Source organism: Electrophorus electricus, chromosome 4, assembly GCF_041902795.1.
Source record: "Electrophorus electricus isolate QZ-2024a chromosome 4, ASM4190279v1, whole genome shotgun sequence".
Classification (NCBI taxonomy): Eukaryota; Metazoa; Chordata; class Actinopteri; order Gymnotiformes; family Gymnotidae; genus Electrophorus; species Electrophorus electricus.
In genome coordinates, this window is record NC_137500.1 from 37,955,001 (window position 1) to 37,976,333 (window position 21,333).

The following is a 21,333-nucleotide window of genomic DNA, read 5'->3' on the forward strand; positions in this document are numbered from 1 at the left end:
CACAGTTTTCTGCGATATCCAACAGGATTGCAATGAAAACCGAAGGTATTAATTCTACTCTGCAGGTGTCGATGCAGTGCTTGGGATTTCGCTTAGGAACTGTCAAAACACATCAGTAAAGGCACGTTTACATTTGTCCTAAAGACGTGTTGGTTCATTTGATGAGATGAGATACATTACAGAGATAATTTTCAGTATAGTTATATACACTATCAATGTAGATATAAACAGTGTCAGTGTAGATGTTTACAGTATATAGTGTAGTAATATACAGTGTCAGTGTAGTTATATACAGTATATAGTGTAGTTATATACAATATCAGTGTAGTTGTCTACAGTATGTAATGTAGGTATATAAAGTATCAGTGTAGGTATATAAAGTATCAGTGTAGTTATATACAGTATATAGTGTAGTTATATACAATATCAGTGTAGTTGTCTACAGTATGTAATGTAGGTATATAAAGTATCAGTGTAGGTATATAAAGTATCAGTGTAGTTGTCTACAGTATGTAATGTAGGTATATAAAGTATCAGTGTAGTTGTCTACAGTATGTAATGTAGGTATATAAAGTATCAGTGTAGTTATATACAATATCAGTGTAGTTGTCTACAGTATGTAATGTAGGTATATAAAGTATCAGTGTAGGTATATAAAGTATCAGTGTAGTTATATATAGTATCAGTGTAGTTATATATAGTATCAGTGTAGTTGTCTACAGTATGTAATGTAGGTATATAAAGTATCAGTGTAGGTATATAAAGTATCAGTGTAGTTATATATAGTATCAGTGTAGTTATATATAGTATCAGTGTAGTTGTCTACAGTATGTAATGTAGGTATATAAAGTATCAGTGTAGTTTTTGGGGACAGGAATGACTTGAGCTGAAGAGATCCTGTTTTCTATTTTCCCGAGAAAGCATTTTTTCTCTCTAAAGTGAAACCAGCTTAAGTATTTGTATTCTCAGACAATTTCAATCGAAGCAAAAATAATAATAAAAATAAAGAAACAATAGTTTCTTGCATGTGACAGTGAATATAAGTTCGGAATCTGAAACACCTTTCATTAGTTTTAGAACATGAAGAACTTGTGCTGAATTCATTATTCTTATTTAATATATTGGACTTTCTCTCTCTCTCGCTCTCTCTCTCTCTCTCTCTCTGTGTGTGTGTGTGTGTTCTCTCTCTCGCTCTCTCTCTCTCTCTCTGTGTGTGTGTGTGTGTTTGTGTGTGTCTCTGTGTGTGTTATTGTGTTTGGGTGGCGTGATATTAGAGTTTTTTTTTTCTTCACATTTTCATTGTTGAAGTTGGCCTTCAACGACCTACTCTCAATATAAATTATAAATTCAGTATAAATTCAGTAAATGTGAACACTTGACTCAGATCTTAATAAGAGACTAATTTCTGAATGCAGGCCTTATAAATGCTTGCTGCTAATGCCAATTAAATATTATTACATTGACAGGATTAAGAAATTCGTGTGGAATGTTGGATGTATTATATGTCCTGACTTCAAATAAAGTCTGTGTTACTTCTTTATAGGCAAATTGTGGCTGTTTTATGGAATTTTGGAATTTATTTTTCTAAAATATGATCTTTTAGTATTTTGTAGTCTTTTCCAAATGATAGTGAATGTTTTGACCTTCTCACATATGTAATAATATTGAAAACGGCAGGCCTTGTAGCACTGCAACTGGCTGGAGAAAACATAATATTGACGTGGCATAAATAACGTCATTATATTGCACTGTTTATGCATGACGGAACGTAATATCTCGATGTGGTATACACATTTTATGTAATGCAGAATAAAAACAATATAAAGGAATGTAGCTGTCCATGGTGCTGATCTGGAATAATGGATCTCTGGACCAGAAATCCAGGTACTCTCTCTAGATATCGGCGATAGAGAACTATTGTAAATAAGAAGCTTGTGCATTCCTCTGGTTAAGGTGTGTAAATTCGGGTTAGGGGTGCAGTTCCTTCAGAAATTAGAACTGACTATTAAAAAGTTGTTTGTATTAGAATGACCATCCTTACTGTTAATGGCAAAACCTCTCCGCATCCACACCACTGTTCTCTCCTTCATTCTCCTTCGTGTCTTGATATCACAAATGTCCCGCAATGAGTAAACAAACAAATAGATAACATTTTTATATAAATGTTAGTTTCGACTGTCGCTGATGCTTCAGTTTCCTTCTCTTGGTTGCAGTTAGTTGCGTACTTTAAAAATGTTGCAGACAAACTATTAACTAAACAGTTTAACTTCGAGTGATGATTATAGCTGGACTTTCAATTTGATAATTCGCTATCAGTCGGTTTTCTTTCCCCACCTTCTTGAATATCAACTCAAAGAAGTGGCAAAACATAAGGTTTTACTGTCATGACCATATTCGAAAATTAAACAGCAACCACTTAAGTTACATCGCTGCTGCTAAAATGGGTAAAACCAGTGCAACTTCAAAATGCTATGAACAGGTTAAACCCACCCAGCGTCCACCCGAGCCTACACAGTGTGTTTATTCAGTGAAGCCTTCAAATCTAGTTATTTTCAAACAAATATAAAATCACTTTCAATCTATATTACAATAACAGTGCTTCTGGGTCACAGCATAAACAATCAAATCCTGCAGCCACAGAAATGTCATATAAGAATCTATTTCTTTCGAAATGCGTTTTTCGAAATGCGTTTTAAAAATCTATCAGGTTTTAGCGTGAACGTGGCACTAATCCGACTAATTGTAAACATTATTTTCTTGCGATCGTTCATTTCGTGTGAACAAATGTACATGGTGCCCACACGTGGAATAATGTTATTTCACTTTTGTTTTCCCGCGATTTGTGGACGTGAAAATCACGTGACTACACAGACCACGAAGTTCGTTGTCGCAGGGAGTTGTGGGAAATGTTTGATGACGTCCGCGAAACGAGTGGCTTCGGAGCCTTACTCGATAATTACTGAAATATTGTGGTGAACTCCCCCCAAAAAATATTTTCTCGAGTTTCTTGACTTCATCTGTTCAACTCGTGTCGTGCACGACAGGCTTACTACGTATTGCAATTTTACAGAAGCGCTCGCAGCTGGCCTACGTTATTCATGTAAGCTCAGCTAGCTTGCTAGCCTAGGTTTGCTAGCCTTGCTTGCTAGCTCCCGAGGTTGGATCGTTTACTTGGGTCGGACAAGTTGGGTTATTTCACGTTGCTGTTCGGTTGTTCACTCATTTTGGTATCTGAAACGAGTTGGTGCATAATATGTGTGTGTGTTGCTTAGCGACTTTTGTTGACGTGAAGTAACTCGCTTTGCTTTTGTTTTAGTTTGAAAAGAAGCCGACTTGAACATTTGGATTTGGAAGTCGTTGATGTCTGTTAATATTAACGTGGTTAATTATCGCTTTTCTTTTCACTAGTAACTGATTGGTTAGCTTACTGTCTGCATAGTTATGTTTTTTGTGAAATTACTGGATGGATGAGTTTGTGGGGTGTAGCAGCACAGAACCGAGTTTACTTTAACTTCGATATTTCCAGCGTTGCATAGCCAAATAATCCTACATGTGTTTATCCAAGAGCCAAGTACACCGAGTAAATGTACAGCAGAAGTTGAGGTGGCCAGCCCTTTCTGTAGTTGAAGTGGTAAGATTGCCATGGAAGTGCCTTCGCTTTGCAGTACTTGAGCTGGATCATTGGGTGCTGTGCATTTTAAATGGAGAGGAGTGTCCTGTTACTACTACTGTAGCTGTCAGTTTTGCGTCTTAACACTGGGTGTTGTTTCGATGCATCAAGTTTTGCTCATACTTTGTTGCAAGGATGACTCAAGTACAACATATGCTTGCAATCTAAAGTGCCTGTTTTTAACAGGTTCTTACTGGTGTAGGCTTAAGGTATTGAACTTGCTCCATAGGAAGATGGGAGCTGTACTTTCTCGGTGGAGGGTATGTATGCTACTGTTTGGAATTTTGCTGTTGCATATATTTCCTTTTTGGTCATAGGCCTTTTATTTTATTGTTATTTTTACATATTGACAAATTATTGTATTCAGCTACAACACAAGTTCGGTTTTCATTCATTTCAGTTTAATCTGGCTTCTATGTACGCTTGCTTTAAAAGTGTCTGTATACAGAGAAAACCTGTATTTGGTTGAATTTCCTCAGAATATAAGTGTGAAAAGTCGTGTGTGTGTGTGTAGGGTTAAAGCTATTTGTGACCATCATCTGACTAGTTTGTGCACTTGCCCTGTGTAATCACCTGTATGTAACTTCAGAGTAAAACAACTTGCAACAACCCTTTTAAAAATATATATTTTAAAGTATGTTTATGTAAAATGTAGGATTTCATTTATTTTTTTAAGTATTTTGAATTTCAGTCTTTTTTGCCATTAAGGACCTTTTATCCTTACAATCAGACTTGTTTTGCAGACAAAGGCAACTACTGTGGAGGTACTGGAGGGGCTTGATAAGGTAAGAGGTATACTACCCTCAGCTAAGTATATCTTGTAGCAGTTTTATTATTAGCTTTGTCACTCAGTTGCCTAAGTCATCCAGTCTTTCTTACATTGAATTTGTCTTTCTGTAACAGAGTAAGAGCATTTAGCACCAAGAAGCTGTTGTAGATCTGTTGACAGATTTTTGGATGTACATGTTGCTTGGACGTAACTATACTACAGTGTATCAGAAGTATATTGGTAGAAAGTGACCCTCTTTAATTTCTGGATTGACAGTCACATGTGTTGCTGTGTCTGCAATAGCTCTCTTTATACCAGTTCAGAGGCTCAGTCCCTTTGGAAGCATTCTCAGATATTTTTGTACTGAGGTTATTCAATACCACTTCCTATAGTGCTTGTGAATGTGACATGTTGTATGGGACTGACTTGAATTTGTATTTCACTCGACCAAACCACATGTTATATCTCTGCATTTCACTTAATAGTTCAAACAGTGCGACTTGTTTGTGGGTGGGCAAGTGTGAGCGAGAGAGATTTGGTGCAAAGTGATTAGTTTGGTTTTCTGTAAGCCTGAAGAATACAGAGGCTCCTAAAACCTGATGGCTAAAGGTCATCTGAGTAGGTCCACTTCACGCATGTCAGATGTGCTATATGACTTGGGTTCAGACCAGGGCTCTCCAGTTTCAATATTTGTTTACTTTTTATCCCCAAGCCTAAGATGAATACCAAACGAGCTCCATATAGTGTCAGCACCATGAAGAAAATGCATTATTTCATGTTTGCTTTTGGACTTTCATTATGATATATAGAAAGTTAACTCTACAGCTGCACTTTCTCTTCCTGCAGATTTTAGATTGCAAAATATTTCAGTGATTCTTGAAGTTGCTAGGGTTGGGAAATCTTTAAGCAACTATAGCAGTTTTATTACATAAGAGGAACAGGCTAGTTTTTACCAACATAGGATTTTGTTGTTTGTTGCTGTTGTTTTAAAACAGCTTCTCTTGTCAAATTTAGGAAAATGTTTCAGAAATGTAATCAAACCAACATCTATATTGTGCTTGTAACAGCACATGACGTTATAACACTTGGACACTTTCTTAGGCTCTGAACTTTATGTGGTATAATGTGAGGGAGTCTTTTTTTCCCCAGACTGGGCACAGCAGGTGCACCTGAGTCTATTTGACAGGTGAACATTTTCTGCTTGCAGCAGCATAGGGCAAGGCATGCTGTAATCCTGACAGTCTACTACTATTCTGCTAGATATGAGTAGCTGTGCAGCACTCAGTGTTATTTGGCACCTATGTGTTGATGTTGCATTCTATTTACAATGTTTTCATGTGCTGCAATATATATTTGAAAATGTATTTCATTTTATATGTGCATGTCATCTTGTTCATGGAAATCTGTTTTGTTTATTTATTTATTTTTTTTCGTGATTTCCAGGATATTCAAACTCTTGAGGAGCACAGAGAAAAGAATCAAAAACAGCTGAAGTTATGGGTTTACAGATTACTTCTGTACTCAACCCTTTTGTATTTGATAGCCTGTGTAGTTGTTTATGTCTGGTATATCCCTGAACAGCTAATAGGAAAACTAATTGTGGCGTCACCTTTTTTAATATTTCCACTACTGTAAGTATTCTTTTAAATTCCTGAAATAAATCAAACTTAATAATAGCTGTGATAAAAGTAGGGATATGACATGTACTAATCCATTGTGAAGAAATAGAGAATGTTCTTGGATATATTTGTCAAAGGTCCAATAAGTAAATATTTAATTAAAATTCAAGACAATTAACATTTCAAGTTAATTATTAAAAAAGGCCAGTCTCTTCTATAGTGGGTGTGACAACATAGAAGCTGTAGCCTCAAAGAAGCTTTCACAATTTGCATCAAATTACAGATGCCTTGGGTGCATTTTCATGCACTGTGCTTGTTCTGTCACTGATGCAAAAACAAGATAAACAAATGGACATTAAAATGTATGAAAATGTTTAGTTGCCTTGCGCTTGTCTTTCTCTTGCTTATCTCAAGCTATTAGAGCAACCATTATTAGAGGAACTGTAAACATGTGCAGCATTTATTCCCAACCAAGCACATATTAGGGAATTTTAAGAACAGCTGTGAGGTCAAATACAGCTCCTAGGATGTCACAAAAACAGTGATAGCTCAGTGGTTAAGGTACTTGACTTGTATTTGGAAGGTTTCTGGTTCAAGCCCCACCACTGCCAAGTTGCCACTGTTGGGTCCCTGAGCAAGACTCTTAACCCTCAATCACTCAAGTTGTGTTCAGTCATAATTGTAAGTCACTTTGGATAAAAGCATCAGCTAAATGCTGTAAATGTAAAAAGCCGGGCTAATGTATTTGTATCCAAATACCTACCAGAAAATAACAACTCTTGGCCATCAGAACATCTTGAGTCCTTTTTGGAATGCTGTCCTAAAAGTCCTGAAGGACTGAAAGCTTTAGTGGTGTTTTAGATGTGGGGGTTGGGGAGGGTACAGATGTAAAATCACTTTTAAATTTGTTTAGTAACATGTGTAGGTACATTTGTTTTCATAGAATATTGGAACATTTTGAGGGTACGTTGTTTTTTTGGTTTTTTTAACAGAGACTGCACCTGGTCCTGTAAAATGGCCTCATAATCCTTTAAATGACCATTACACAATTATGGAAATCATGACTCCCATAGGATGACTGCCCATAACATTATGCATCAACCACAACGTTTAACTGTTAGCAACAGGCATTGTGGGATGAAGGTATAAATGTCCTGATGTAGATAAAAAGGGTGAAAGATGATATCACACCATTTTTGCATTCAGCAGTGTTCAAAATGTTGGACTTAAACCTGGCATGGATTTTCAAGCAGCAATTCTGCCGGATGTTTCTGTTTTGTGAAGCTCCCAATTTTCCATGGTCTTTTTTCATTAAGGTGTTTAACCGACGGCTTTTGGTGTTCAACAGCTATGCTATTTAAAATTCACATCATAAAGTGCTGATTGTTATACATGTAGTTAATGGTGCTGAAGAATGGTTCTGCTTGGCACTCTGCTTCAGATGAGTCAACTATGACTGACTACCCTGAATGTGGTTAGAGTTTTAATATTACAATACAACCACTAGAGCTTAACAGGTATTACTGTCAAATTTGATTTAAATTTGTAACTTATTGGACCTTTTAAATAAACCTACCATCTGCTAGTCACTGATGCATGGTGACATCATTTGACAAAGTGTTAAAGGGTGTATTCTGAATGTTGGATCTTTTTATAATTTGGTTATGATCTTTTCTTCCCCATTTACAGAATATGGCTTCTAAGAAAACTGTTAATTGCTTTATATTCAAAAAGAACTGAAAGAAACGGTAAATGTACCTTTTGGAATTTTACACCCTTTTTTAAAATTACAAAATCACACCAACTTGGCCGCAAAATGGAAAAATGGGTATTGTCGATAATATTGCCTTTGACCTCTCGCATTTATTTTGTTCCACATGTAATTGTATTCTTTCTTTTTATGACACAGATGAGAAATTAGAAGAATTAAAAGATGAAAAGAAGAAAATAGTAAGTGATGTGCTGTGTTGCCGGTTCTTCCAGAATGAGCTATAGTTTTCAGAGTGATGTTAATTGTAGTTCGTTTTTGCCACACATGCAGTGGCCTCCCTGCCCACCAGGACCTGCATACCTGTGTAGAACACTTAAAATCTAGTTGTTTCTTGAGGGGTCAAACCAGAGTGCAGATGTGTCAGGCATCTTTGCTCCTGTAATGTGAGAGTTAACCTTAAATGCTAATGCACTGCGTTTGCCCTTGTAGGGCATCCTTGGACCGCAGGCTAGCACTGTGCTAATGCTAGCACATGCGTTTTCCCTTCTTTCCCCAAGTTATCGAGCTTCTGCAGTTAGCATGGAGAGATAATTTCTTCTTCTAATAAATGATCTAAAATCAATGCAGACAGCGGTTAATTGGCACAGAGACTTTACTTGGTAAAGCGCTTGGCTAATGGCTTGTCTTTAAATTAATAGTGTTTAGTGCTGTGAGGAAATAAATCTGAGAAATTGCTTGTCATCTACTGTCATGTCTAATAACTTTCAATAATTACAGCTGATGGATTTTTACAATCTCCATTATCAGAGTAGGGCTTGTAATTACTCTTTTCATTAAATTCTAAATAATTAGCACTATTCATTCTTTTCCTGAAATGAGGTTTAAAACAAAACTAAATGGAACAGCATATAAAAACTGCCAGGAGACTTTTTTCCCCTTAGCAGAGATCTTAACAGTACACTAATCTCCTCTTTGAACATAACAAGGAAGGAATATTACCAATTGTGTTGTGCTGATGAGATTTTTTAAATCATTGCTGTTTTATAATGCTTTGTGTTATGATGGTCATTATTATTGGAGTAGTGCAATCAACACATTTATGTGCAGTATGTCATAATAAATGTAATGAATTTCTCTCTCAGCTTGAGCAGGTAATGGAAACAGAAACCTACAAAAATGCCAAACTGATTCTAGAGAGATTCGACCCAGACTCAAAGAAAAAGATTGTGAGTATTTTCACTGTAGACACTACTGACACAATAGATCATTATAAACTTTTGTTGAGGAATTGTTTTTCAAAGGAGCTGGAGGCAACACCTGCCGGACCTTCTTTGACACCTAGGCAAGGCCAAGGTTAGCTAGCGGGGGTGTGTTGGATATTTGTAAATATATAAAGATTTGACTTCATATAACCAGATCTCTGTTCAAAAACAAATCTCTGGTTCTCTTCTTAGAGCTTCGTCAGAGGCATGTGACTCCTCGTGTTCCTGTTGCTATGACTCCCAACCCAGCAGCGACACGTCCTCCCCCCAGCCTGGCGGCCACTTCTGGCCCCCCCGGCCTGATCTCGGCTCCAGGCGGGCCCCCAGAGAGAAGCCTGTCTGCTGCTGCTGCCCACCACAACCTGATGAGGAGACCTGCCACCCCCACCGGCACCCCTGTCCAAGGGATGGGTGAGTGAGACACACTTATTGTTTCTGCTGCTCTTCATACAATCATAGAACGTTTCAGTTGAGAGCTGTTCATCTGTGTGAATGTAGGTTTTTTTTGTTTTGTTTTTTTAAACTACATACAAGGAATTACACTGAGTCAAAATATGAGTGATATCTCCATAACAGGGTTCCAGACTGCAACTAATTAACAGTGCTGGTAAAAGTATAATTTTTCAAGAATTGTTTAGTTTACATGCCACCTGCCAGTAGTGACAGATGATGATGATGATGATGAATCTTATAATAGTTAGACACTGTAGACAGTATTCCTATCAGCAGTGTCTTGTTCTTGGGCAGTTTCTCCAATTAATTAATTCATCTATTCCACAGTTGTGGAGAGTATACCAAGCTTGCCTTTTCACTGAAGTCCATGTATGATTTTTACTTTAAAAATAATCACAAACTGATTGACTAGGGCTTTACTAATTTTCATGTGATTTTGAAACAAAACGAGAGCACTGAATCGATATCTATAAGATATCAGAACACCACACTGAAAATGTTGTCTTTCTCAGTACAATTTCATGCTGTTATATCTTATTGTGTTTGAGACACTAATTGTATTTACATAAGGAAATATTTAGCGTGTAACCATAGCTAATGTAAACTATATAAACTCCACACTTTATTGCCATTTTGGCTTTGGCTGTAGACATTTAAGGCTGCTGTTATTCTTAGAGTAAGTCATATCAAAAGAAAGGTCAAAATTCTGGACGTTGCCTCTGAATGAAAGGTAAGTTTTTTAAAATAAGAATGTTCTTGTGGAAAACCCTCAATTTGTCTTAAAACTGAAAGCCTAATTGCTAAAACAGCTTAGGAATGCATGAGTGGTCAGCATGTACACTGCATACATCACATCAGAGCTGTCAGTTAACAGTGTTTAATATTTGGCATTATTGATTTGAGTGAACCATGACACAACATTAAAACTTTTAGGAGCCATGGATGCAGAAAACAAATGATTGCTGTTCCTGGCTATGTTTAAAATGTAGACTACCCATTATGTGATAATATTGTTTCTGCTTTTCACTGTAAGTTCATCTGTCAGAGGTGACTGACAGGGTCAGTTAAAGTAAATGTCAGTTGACTGACATAGGGTCAGTTAGAATAAATGTAATTGTTTTCTTGATGCAGTTTGGGGTTGGTAGTGTCTGTACCTCTGCAAAGGTCCCCCATCCATGCATGCATGTTGAAGAAAATTGGTAGTAAAAAGCAATTTGATACGGTAGTCACTACAGAGATTCCATATTCTAGTAAACGAACAAGCAGCAGGGTAGCAGGTCTGTGCCAAGTCTGGTAGAAATGAGCAGTCGTCTCGATGTGATCACTCTTGATGTTCCGTTCTATTAATTAGAGCAGAAGATCACAGCAGGCCTTCGCTCTCCCAGTCATCTGTAGGGAGGAGCGTTTCTGAGTCATTATTAAAACTTGGCGTTGTCGTCCGTTCATCATGGCTACCTGCCTGCTGCGCAGCACTGCAGGTGTATCTGTGAGCCTGCTCTGTTTCTGTTGGTTTTCCTTAGCCTGGATATGACTGCAGGGATAATGTCTATGCGTTTGTGCATGAACATATTCGCAGGAATGCACCCTCCCGGGCCGCCCCTGGCTAGACCCGTGCTCCCTCGAGAAAGGCGAACTATAGACAGGGTCCTCGAGTACCTAGTAGGTGATGGGCCACAGAATAGGTAAGTGGTGATCTCAATGTTTATGGACAAATTAGAAGAAACGCAAAGATCTGTACTGAAAAGAATACATGAAAATGTTTTTTCTTAAATAGCTGAATATCTGAATCTTATATTTGTTTAGTGTAGCTAGACTTTTGTTAATGTTTTTGATTGACTTCCCTAATAAAGAATTAGTTCTACGTTTAATCGGCGGTATTTTCTTAAAAGGAAGTTCAGACCATGACTAAACACCAATTTATCTGTTAGTTCATGAATTCAGAACTGAGCACTCTTCTATCTGCACTTTGCTGTTCTTTGGGTTTGTAGGCTAAGCAGTAGCATAAAACACTGGGCTCATTTGCCTACCCATATCATAAAGCATGCAGTAGTCTCCATCCTCCCAAACTAGCAGGAGTTGTGCAAATTAAGGGATTGTGAGTGGATCATAGCAGGCCTGTTTTAATGTTTTCAAATGTGTATTTTCTTTTCGTACGCTCTCTTTTGCTCAGATATGCTCTGATATGCCAGCAGTGTCTGAGTCATAATGGAATGGCGTTGAAGGAGGAATTTGAATACATTGGTAAGATTTAGGGAAACGTAGAACACCTTGTCAGTCTCCATCAAACATGGTGCCTTTATTTGCCCTCTGCTGGCAGCTCAGTATTTCATGGATCTCATAAATGCCCGAACCATCTCTGGCCTTTTAAAAGCAGAAGTTCAAGATCAAACTAAATATGCAAACCAATGAAGACAATCCATCAAATATGTTTTCCCATCTTCTGGAGGGCGTGCATGCGTGCGTGCATGTTTTTCATTCTTATACATGGCAATGAAGAAGTGGATGATTTGGATCAGTAGAGTGTTATGTGGCTACCATTTCAGCATTCCGATGCGCTTATTGCTACTTCCTGAATCCTGCCCGGAAGACGCGCCCCCAAGCTCCACGTCTTCCAGAATTTAGTGAAGGCAAAATGAGTCCTGTGCCATCGGCTGCTGCCCTGGAGACGGAACAGGGTGCTCCGGCATCCGCTGCAGGTATCGCAGCTTTGTGGAACCTCTTGAAAGAATAAGCAGATTATGTGTAATTTAATATGAAGTTGAGACATTTTCCTAACATTAACATTAATTTTTCATGGAGAAAGAATTTCACAGTGTGTTCCAAAAGTTTAAATATGCTAGTTTTACTTTAAGATTTTGGAAACTGGTTAATTGATTTGATACTGGTGGTAAGAGAAGGATCTGCCAACTGTGCTGCTTAGCTCGTGCCCTACCCGCTGTTAGTTTCTGCAGTGTGAGAATTGCATCATGCAGTGGGGAAATCCCTCTAGCTCATTGCCTCTAAAGGGACATTTGCTTGATCTGCTGCTAAATCTGAGAGCAGATCTACTGAGTGATTAAGGGATTTGGATCCTTTTATGTTGCTCTCCCGCAGTGCTGCCTAGTTTGTTGGGGTTTGGCCTGGGGTTTGTTCCTCCCTGCCTCTCAGGCCTCCTGTGTTTCTCGCTCTTGCTCTCTTTTTCTTTCTCTCTCTCATGCTTACTCTTCATTTTATAATGATCTTGTAGGTGGGTGATTTGTGCTTGTTTTTGTAAGTGAATAAGCAAAGTGCTGTGGTTTAAGCATGTCTCTAAGCACATTATTAAAGAAAAAACCTCTCTTGTGTTTTTCTGTCCCCTTTCTCAGCCTGGTTAGCAGTGCACATTTGGAAATATTTTTGTTTCACTCTTGTAATAATAATTGAAAGATAAATATGAAGAGTAAATGGGCCACTTCACCCAAACAAAGCAATTTTCCTAATGTTAGGAAGGCAGTTGGAGAAATTTAGCAATATGAGGTCATGCTAGCTAGTCCCCAATGACTGTCGTTAAGTTGCATGTTTTTAAAATAAGTGTATTGGCTAGGTGTGGCTTATTGTGTGTCTCGCCCTCCTTGTTCAGTAGAGGCTACAACTGAGGCCTCTGGTCCTGTAGAGGAGGTGGAGCCTACAGAGCATCATGCGTATGAAAGCCAATCAGAGGTGGAGAAACACGGGGCCCTGGAACCCAGTACAACCCTCGCCAACCTCGCTGACAATTCAGACACTGAACATGATGTGTCTGCCATGGATGTGGAGTAGAATTCTCCTACAAACACGTCCCGTCACCCTGTTAAGGTGTGCTTGTTTATTCATGGACTGAGTTTACTTTGAGTGTTGCTACCTTTTTCTTTTTGACTTACTTTTGTCTTGTGGTTTAGGTCTTTATTTATTTTTTCTTTATATGTGTGTTTTGTTGGGTTTTTTTTTTTGTTGTTTTGTTTTTTTAACATTTGAAATAACCTGAGGTGTCACGTAGCAGGGTAGTAAAAAAACCTACTCTGAGAGACTGGATTGCCAATATTACAGTGCTAAAATGAGTTTGTTGTTTGTTTGTTTTTTAAGCATAGTCTTGGATATAGTTATGCTAATGTTGTGTTTGTGTTTGTTGTATTCAAGTGGCCATAAGATCAGTTGGTTTTTCATACCTTCGTTGTACAACAAACTTTGGTCTAACAGCATGGAATGTGCCCAAAGTTCTGTCTCGGTAAGGCATTCTTATTGAAATGATTCTTCTCCGTGTAAAATTTGCCACTTCACAAAAAGCAGTTTATTACTGTATGGTCCTTTATGAAAAAGTATTTATGCACTGTTTTCAGCATGTACAATAATGCAAAATGACTTCTTTGTTCTAAGAAATATTTATAGATTTTTACATTTCTATTGACCGTGCCTTCCTTGAATGTTTTGAGTAGGTTTACAGTTTAAACACGAGAGATGGGATCCATGTTTACATGTATTATGATAAAGACATGGGAAGGTCCAGATATTTATTTTTGTTGAGTCTAAAATTAGAACAGTATCATAAATGTGCCTCTGTATATCATTTTTCTCTGTAAGACAAAATAGAAATTATTTATATACATATAGAATATATGCTTAAATAATATGTAAATGCAATTGGGCCTCTGGGTAGGTTTTGCACAAATAAAATTATTTTTAAACATTATGCTTTTGTTTTTAACGTGTTTGTTTAGAACAGGGAAGCTTGCTAAAATGTGTAGTTTGTTGAACATGGTGGTTGGTCTCAGTTATATGAGATTGGTGGTCAGTCACTCAGCCAGCTCAACGGTTAACTGACCCTGCTCCTCTGGAGAGGGGAAGAGCGTCTGTCCTCTGTAGAAATGAGCTGTTAGGGCTGTTAGTGGGCTGCTTTATTGCTTACTCTCCTTCCTGTCTGGCGTCCAGCTATCCTGACACGGAGGGACATTGAAAAGAATCCGTTAAAACACAGTCCATTTTCATTAGCTTCTCTATTTTGGCTTGTGATCATTTTATTTTAGTTCATTGATCATTTTGGACAGTGTTAGATAATGGGACTGACACACAAGCCCAACCCAGCTTGATTGCTTGACCCTCTTAATTTGCAACAAGAGAACTATCTACACATATTGCCCCTCTGACAAAGTCTTTCTCTCTCTCTCTCTCTCTCTCTCTCTCTCTCTCTCCTCTCTCTCGCTCGCTCGCTCGCACGCCCGCCTCCCACATTTGTCTTTGAGTTTTGATAATGCATGTTTACAGAGACATGACCCCTTGAGTGTGGCAATGTATCACTGTCAGCAGGACAGTAGCACCTGATTTCAGCTCAGTCCGCCTCATCGTGACCCCTGACAGTGGCACAGGCCCTGGAAAAAATAACCCGTCAATAGGACATTTGAACCTTTCCCAGCAAATATAATGTAGATCAAGTGTTTGTGAATCACCACTGTTGGGGGCTTGAGGCCAGTGCATTTTTTTTTCTTTCTGTTTCTGTAAGCTTTTTATTTCACTCCCTTTCCAAACATGCGGCTTTCCATATTTTCATATTAGAGTCAAATGCCTTGCTGTCTGTTACATCATTCTACACAATGACATTTATTTTATTTGACACTTTGATAGTGCACTGTCAGTAAAATCATCTTGTGTGTTTTGAATTCCCATCAATTTAGGGAGAACAGAGCCTTCCTCCTCATGCATAATTTTTCATATTTGCAATACAGTTCCGTTTTTTTCATGGACGATTTCTGTCAAAAGCAGATGGAGTGATTAGAAAAGAATCCAGAGTAATGTCTGAGAGCTAAGTAACGGCTTCCTATAGCCTCTCTGTGTTTTTATTTATTTATTTATTTATTTACATTTTTCACCTTTTTCAATCTTAAGACTAAATGTAGTGCTCTCAAAATTCATATAAATGCACCAAATATGGCAAAAGATGCATCACTTTTTGAGTGTCCTGATTTTCGACTGCATCTTTGAACGATAGGCGGTATGGTTGACGGGGAAAGATACATTATGCTGACCTGTTCTTTGGTCAGTTCTCCTTTTCTGTGCTATCAGCAGTCTGATTCGCCCCATACGGCCCACTGACAGCCATCATAAATGTTATCAGGCATGTTATCAAACACTACTCCAGAAATATATACGTGTGTGGAATGTAAGGGGGAGGGGGATCATTTTTGGCCTTCCAAGGCCCTGTTTCTCTGTTCAGGAGAGGAATCCCTCAGCTTTGTGCCATCAATGAACCACTAATTGATTTTCAAGAATGACAAACGATGTGGCAGGCGGCAGTGCGAAGGTAATTCTGTGTCAGGAGTGGGAGTGTACAGCAGGGTCCTCCCAGGGTTCCGGGGTCTCTTAAATGCTCATGTCTCACAAGTACATTCTGTTCCGCTTGACTCAAATTTACACTGATCTTTTATTTATGCCTTGAAAAAATGGCAGATAAGACACATAAGTGTTCTTGATATTGTGTTTTGTCATATCTAGAAGCCAAAAGATTGAAATCCTGAGAAACAATTTTCTGTTGAAATGAAAGAGCGTGGCCTGGTGAACCCTGGAGGAAAATAACAACGCTATTCCAGGCAGAATACGAAACCCAGAAGCCCAGAATAAGGAGAATAGACAGGAGCAGCCTCTGTCACGTTTCCATTTGCTGTCTTTAAGAGGGACCATTTCAAAGTTCTCCCTGTCTGTTAGAAAAAGAAAGACCTTGTCGTTATCTTTCTCTGTGTATGTACTGAATACCAAACCAGATCTGTGCAACCGGAGAGCAGCGTAGAAGAGCACACACATCGCTCTTCTCTCTCCAGACTGCACGCGCGTCATGTTGGCACTGCATCTGAGTGCTTGCTGTTTCCTTGAGGAGGATATGAGAGAATAATATAAAATAATGAGATGAGTGTCACGAAAGCAATTAACATGCCCCGAATATCAGAGTTCACCACTGGATGATGACAACTGCATCATTATCAAAGCCATCACAGTGCAATACTGGTCCTGGCTGCTTCAGGGGAGGCATTAAAATCAAATTAGAGAATTATAGCACCGCATGCTGCTTCTGGGCCCTAATCGAGGAGAGAGGAGATGCTCTCCAAGCAGTTGATATCCAGCGATTAGTTCTTGGCTCTGTGGTCTTTAAATGCCACAAGACAAAGTTGAGTGGCATGAATTCATTTGGCAAAAAGGTCATGAGGTGCCAAAAATATGTTGATTTGAATGGAATTACCATTTAAATCACAAAACACATTTAGACAAGCTGATTTCCATCTCTCTCAGCTTGCTGAGGCCTGTCGTAAATCATTAAACAGGAACTATATGCTTCTGTGGAGCAGAAAAGTCATCCAACAAGATACTGTAGCTCTGACTGAAGTACACTTTGAATATATTTGGAGGCTTGCTGGTAACTTATCACTCTCAGTGTTTAGAAACACTTTCGCAGCAGTGAGTCTTTGTTATTAGCTGTTCTCACAAGTTGATGAACAGTGTACTCGCTAACCAGCAGATCCAAATTTATGCACAGGAAACTTGACCTCTCTACGGCGACTGGATGGCAGACTCGCCTGGCTTTGCACATTTGCATGCTATTGCTCTCTGCGTTTCCTTTAAGCTTGTAAGGCCCCTCCTGATGGTCAAAGCTTCTGTCTCGGGGTTGGCACATGGACTTTGACCCTGATTATACTTGCTGCGGTGCTCAAAATTGCTTTCTGACTGGTATTATTAGGCAAGGGGAATATGTTTCTTTATATTTTGGGTTGTCTGAGCAGTGTCAGGAGAAAATACTGTATGCTTAGCAATGCTATAATTAATTGTGAGAGGTTTAACGAAAGAATACATACCTTACATACATGCATACCTTAAACCAGTTTTTAAATTGAACTGAAATGTTTTAATTGAAATGTATATAAATGCATAAATGGTGACTTAAAATAGAGACTTGTTAATACTAAATATTTTAACAACATTATTATAGAAAAATGAATGTTTGATGATTATAAACAAGTCTCCTAATAATCAAATTATTGTCTTTTCAGTTCTTTGCTCACTACTGTATTTACTGTCACAAACTATCATTGTACCGATGTATGAATGTAGTCTCTATTTCCATCCGAGTTAAATTAATGCAACAGCTGACCCTCTCCAAATAATTTATCACTCCACTCCATATGATTTACGCTACATCCATACTGTAATAGCTGAAACATTGATTCACTCTGTGATGCTGTTTGGGAAGCTACTGCATCAGAAATCAATGTAACAAAACAGATTTACCTACCTAAACTGATCCTCGCAAGTGTTCAATAATTATGACGATTACCCAGCTCGGCTGTAGTGCGTGTCTGATGGCTTCAGAACTTGCCCGTTTCACCCTGTGACCTCTTTCATTGGTAAAATACACTGTGTATATACCCTTAGAGATATACTGCCCATAAACCCTGGCCGTGTGCTGCGAGCCGTACGGGTGCTGGTGTGAACTAGCGTGTGCCCCTGGAAATCATACGAAACATCCTGCAGGCTCCAGCCTGGTTTTATGGTTTCATCTATTACCACTCTGTCATTGTTAATTGTCTTCTTTTTACCTCCACAGGATTCTCCAAATTGGCCCTATCGAATGTGACAGGAGGAAGAGCATTAAGCGTCTGACAAGATGATATCTAAGTTCAATTTCCTCCCCCTGCGCTGATATATACCTGCAGCACATCATTTTCCTTTCTGTCATAAAGAGCGTGATAAATCAGGGGTGTTCATGGAGCAGAGGTGGAAAACAGGGCCCTGGATTTGTGTCCCCAGCTCCAGCGATTAGGAAGCCATTACTACCACGTTCTTCTCCTTCAAACGAACGTGATCAGGCCTAACGCCGCTGGGATGAGGGAGATTAAGAGAGAAAGAGCGGGACAGCGCTGTTATGACGCAGGCATCTTTCCCAAACAAGCCGTGTTAAGCTCGATAGAAAAAGAAAACACCCCACTCCCCCTTCCTCTCGTTGACACCATTATCCATCTGTTTGGCTGAAATTGCTGTATCATGGTATAAATCTGAGACACAAGTGACACATCCTCTAAAATAAAAGGGAACATTAACTGCTCTATCTTCCTGGGGCCCTGAGAGCCACTGGTTATAAGCTCACTCAAGTGTGGTGGCAGTTATACTGTGTTTTACTAGACTGCAGACAATTATCCTTTGCTCCTCTCCCCTCTGAAGACAAACTGCCAGAGCTTCAGCTGAAATGATTTCAAATAGATTTTCCAAAATGTCTGTTGCTTGATTGCTTCCATACGTTATTCCTCTTAAATGGACACGTGTGAGGTGGAGGCAGAGGAAGTGTACGCACAAATAAATCACAATACTCCTTAGCTCACAGAAATAAGAAAGTATCAAATCATCAGCACACGGTGTGTGTGTGTCCTATCATAAGGCATGTCACTGTGCCCTTACCTCTTATTTACATCACTACAGGAGCCCAACAGCTCAGTTTCAGACCCTCTATAGTCTCAGTAATGTAACATTTTCTATCCTTATAACGTCCCCTTTCTTTTAGCCAAAGGGACACACCATCCACCCAAGCTATAAGATTACTCTGACACTTCTTAGGCCATGAGCTCTATGTATGGATAACTGGATTTTCCTTTTAAGAGCCCAGTCACTGGGCAATGCTACGGTGTCTCCATCTGATCTGGAATTGTATTGTAATGTAGTAGTGATGGAATAATTCATAGTTAGGTTAAAAGTGCTGCAAGTAACATTTTTAGCCTGGGTAAGTAAAGAGTAAAGTAACTTCACAGTGATGCCATGAAAGCTGTAAAAAACTATTTCTCTATCTCAAGGACAGACTTGAGCCTTTTTTTCCCTTATAACTGTACAACAGTAAGTACTAAGATTCATTAGAAAATCACATTGTAAGCATGTCCTTGTGTATACTGCTGGTTCCTTTCTGAACATTATAAAGGTTCCATCTTTCAAGATTATTCATATTATTATGCAGTCTGAAAAAAAGTCTTCCCATTGTTTATCTAAACAGGATGATGAGGAGAATACCAATTGTAGTGTTCTGTATTTTTTCCCTGTTTTTGGTTCATATATCAACAACAAAAATAGTCCAGACTGTTGCCCTCAGCTAAGACTGTGGCACAAACAGTAGTGTGTGTAAGACTCTGCTCTGTGATTTCAGTCACATGCGCACACACACACGCGTGCATGCAGACAGGCGCTGATGGTGGTGAATACCAAGCCTGGCAATAACCCCACTGTCCCAAACAGACAGCACCGATTACAGCGTTGAGCTGCGATTCAGCATTACAGACCTACACATTTATTACGTTGACTCCGGCTGCCTAATACAACCACGCATGACTCCATCCATCTCCGTTTTGTGCCGGACGGATTTTCGAGACGAGATAAACATATGCAAAGGGGGGAAGAAAGTGTCACAAATGCGAGGAAATTGTGCTGAATTGTAACAGCAGCTAAATTAAAGCATTGCTTGACTGGTTTTCATTGCTTAAATGTAAAGATTACCTCTTTTCATGACTCTTCATCAAATGTTTGACTGTGTATTTTCCATTACTCTGTTTTCAATCAGTGCCATTAAAGGAATGAAACAATCATCTTTATTAATCCGAGAAGCTAAGTTCCACTGTCAGAAAAAAACAGACCAAGGGACTTCCATGACTGTGCGTTCACAGTGGATACAGGGCTGCCCTTCCAGCTGAGAGAATGAGCACCCATCTTGGGCACCAATGTATTGATCTCTGCTCTCAGTTCAGGCTCCTATCTACATATTCACCTTGATGAGCATTCAGTGAAATCTAAGCGCACATCCCAGGAAAAACCCATCAAAGTTCTGCATGCGTCAGCAAGAAGCATGTCATTTGTAGGTGTGGCAGATGCTCTGCACAGGCAATGCCTTTGATAGGAACAGATTCAAAAAAACAACTGCATCGGTTTGACACACTGCTGTAACCATGTTGTAACACGTGATGTGACTACATCTATAGTGTCCTGTTAGCCCCACGAACAATAGAGCGGCATTAAATAAGGAAAACATATGGGCTCTTGGCTGTAGTACACCATGTTTCGTTTTAGCCATTCTTCTTCTTTTTTCCTCGCCCTTTTTTTCCCCGACGAAAAAATGCGGCTGTGTCTGAAAGCGGTCTCTAAGTCATCATTACTTCTGCGCTGGCATGGACTGCCGGCCCGGCCGGTGAGGGAGCTGATGATGTGAGACCGCGGCACAACTGCACAATGTTGTGCTCATTTCACCCCTTATACGATCTGTTATCCACAAGGCCGGAGCTCAGGTAACCAGCGTCCAGTAAAAACGCTGCAATGGCTCTTCCTGGCCTGTCCTTGACTCCTAATGTGGCAGTGCTGAGACTCATCCGCACTGTAAAAATGAGCGCACCGTTGGAAAGACGCAGTGGAAGTCTAGAACGCCCTCTTTTATTGTGAAATAAACAGATCCCCTGGGCCTTCCTAGTCGATATTATGAGAAATACACGACACTGCGAGTTATTTCCCAGTTGTTATAGTTCATTATAAAATATAATGGTACTAAAGTCACTACAATAGAAGCATATGCCACTCATAGATCTAATTAACTCAATAATCCTTCAGTGGGTGCAGGCTAAGCACTCCAGTCCTGGAGGATGTAAACATTCACCAGTGTTATACTAATGGCAGGAATATTCACCAGGTAGTCCTTTCCTGTGCAGACAAATTCCCCATGGCCAGGCATAATTAATAGCTTTACAGTCTACAAGGCCATAATGCTCATCAGTTATTAATTAGAAATTCGTTTTACTGAATAAATAACGCTGATGATTGATGATGAAACTTGTAATTGGGCTCTGAGAGTGAGC

General features: G+C 39.1%; 1 protein-coding gene across 9 annotated transcripts; it reads left to right on the forward strand.

Moving 5' to 3' along the window:
* Positions 1–2,895: 2,895 nt before the first annotated feature.
* lnpa (limb and neural patterns a) lies at positions 2,896–14,168 on the forward strand. 9 transcript variants are annotated; one of them, XM_081713658.1, is made up of 12 exons: positions 2,896–3,100; positions 3,857–3,930; positions 4,414–4,455; positions 5,883–6,070; positions 7,748–7,806; positions 7,968–8,008; positions 8,912–9,122; positions 9,224–9,442; positions 11,061–11,166; positions 11,655–11,725; positions 12,028–12,180; positions 13,083–14,168. In XM_081713658.1, exons 2-12 carry the CDS (start codon positions 3,904–3,906, stop codon positions 13,259–13,261), a joined length of 1,296 nt encoding a protein of 431 aa, XP_081569784.1. In that variant the 5' UTR covers positions 2,896–3,100; positions 3,857–3,903; the 3' UTR covers positions 13,262–14,168. The 9 variants fall into 9 exon arrangements, with proteins under 9 accessions (XP_081569784.1, XP_081569781.1, XP_081569786.1 ...); XM_081713660.1 differs by lacking the exon at positions 2,896–3,100 and adding an exon at positions 3,209–3,227; XM_081713659.1 differs by lacking the exon at positions 2,896–3,100 and adding an exon at positions 3,234–3,631.
* The last annotated feature ends 7,165 nt before the right edge of the window (positions 14,169–21,333 follow it).

Coding starts and splice junctions, on each gene's coding strand:
- lnpa (XM_081713653.1), top strand. CDS start 3,772: ATGCATCAAGTTTTGCTCATACTTTGTTGCAAGGATGACTCAAGTACA. Junction 6,071..7,747: donor TTTTTAATATTTCCACTACT/GTAAGTATTCTT, acceptor CCCCATTTACAG/AATATGGCTTCTAAGAAAAC. Junction 11,726..12,027: donor GGAGGAATTTGAATACATTG/GTAAGATTTAGG, acceptor CTACCATTTCAG/CATTCCGATGCGCTTATTGC.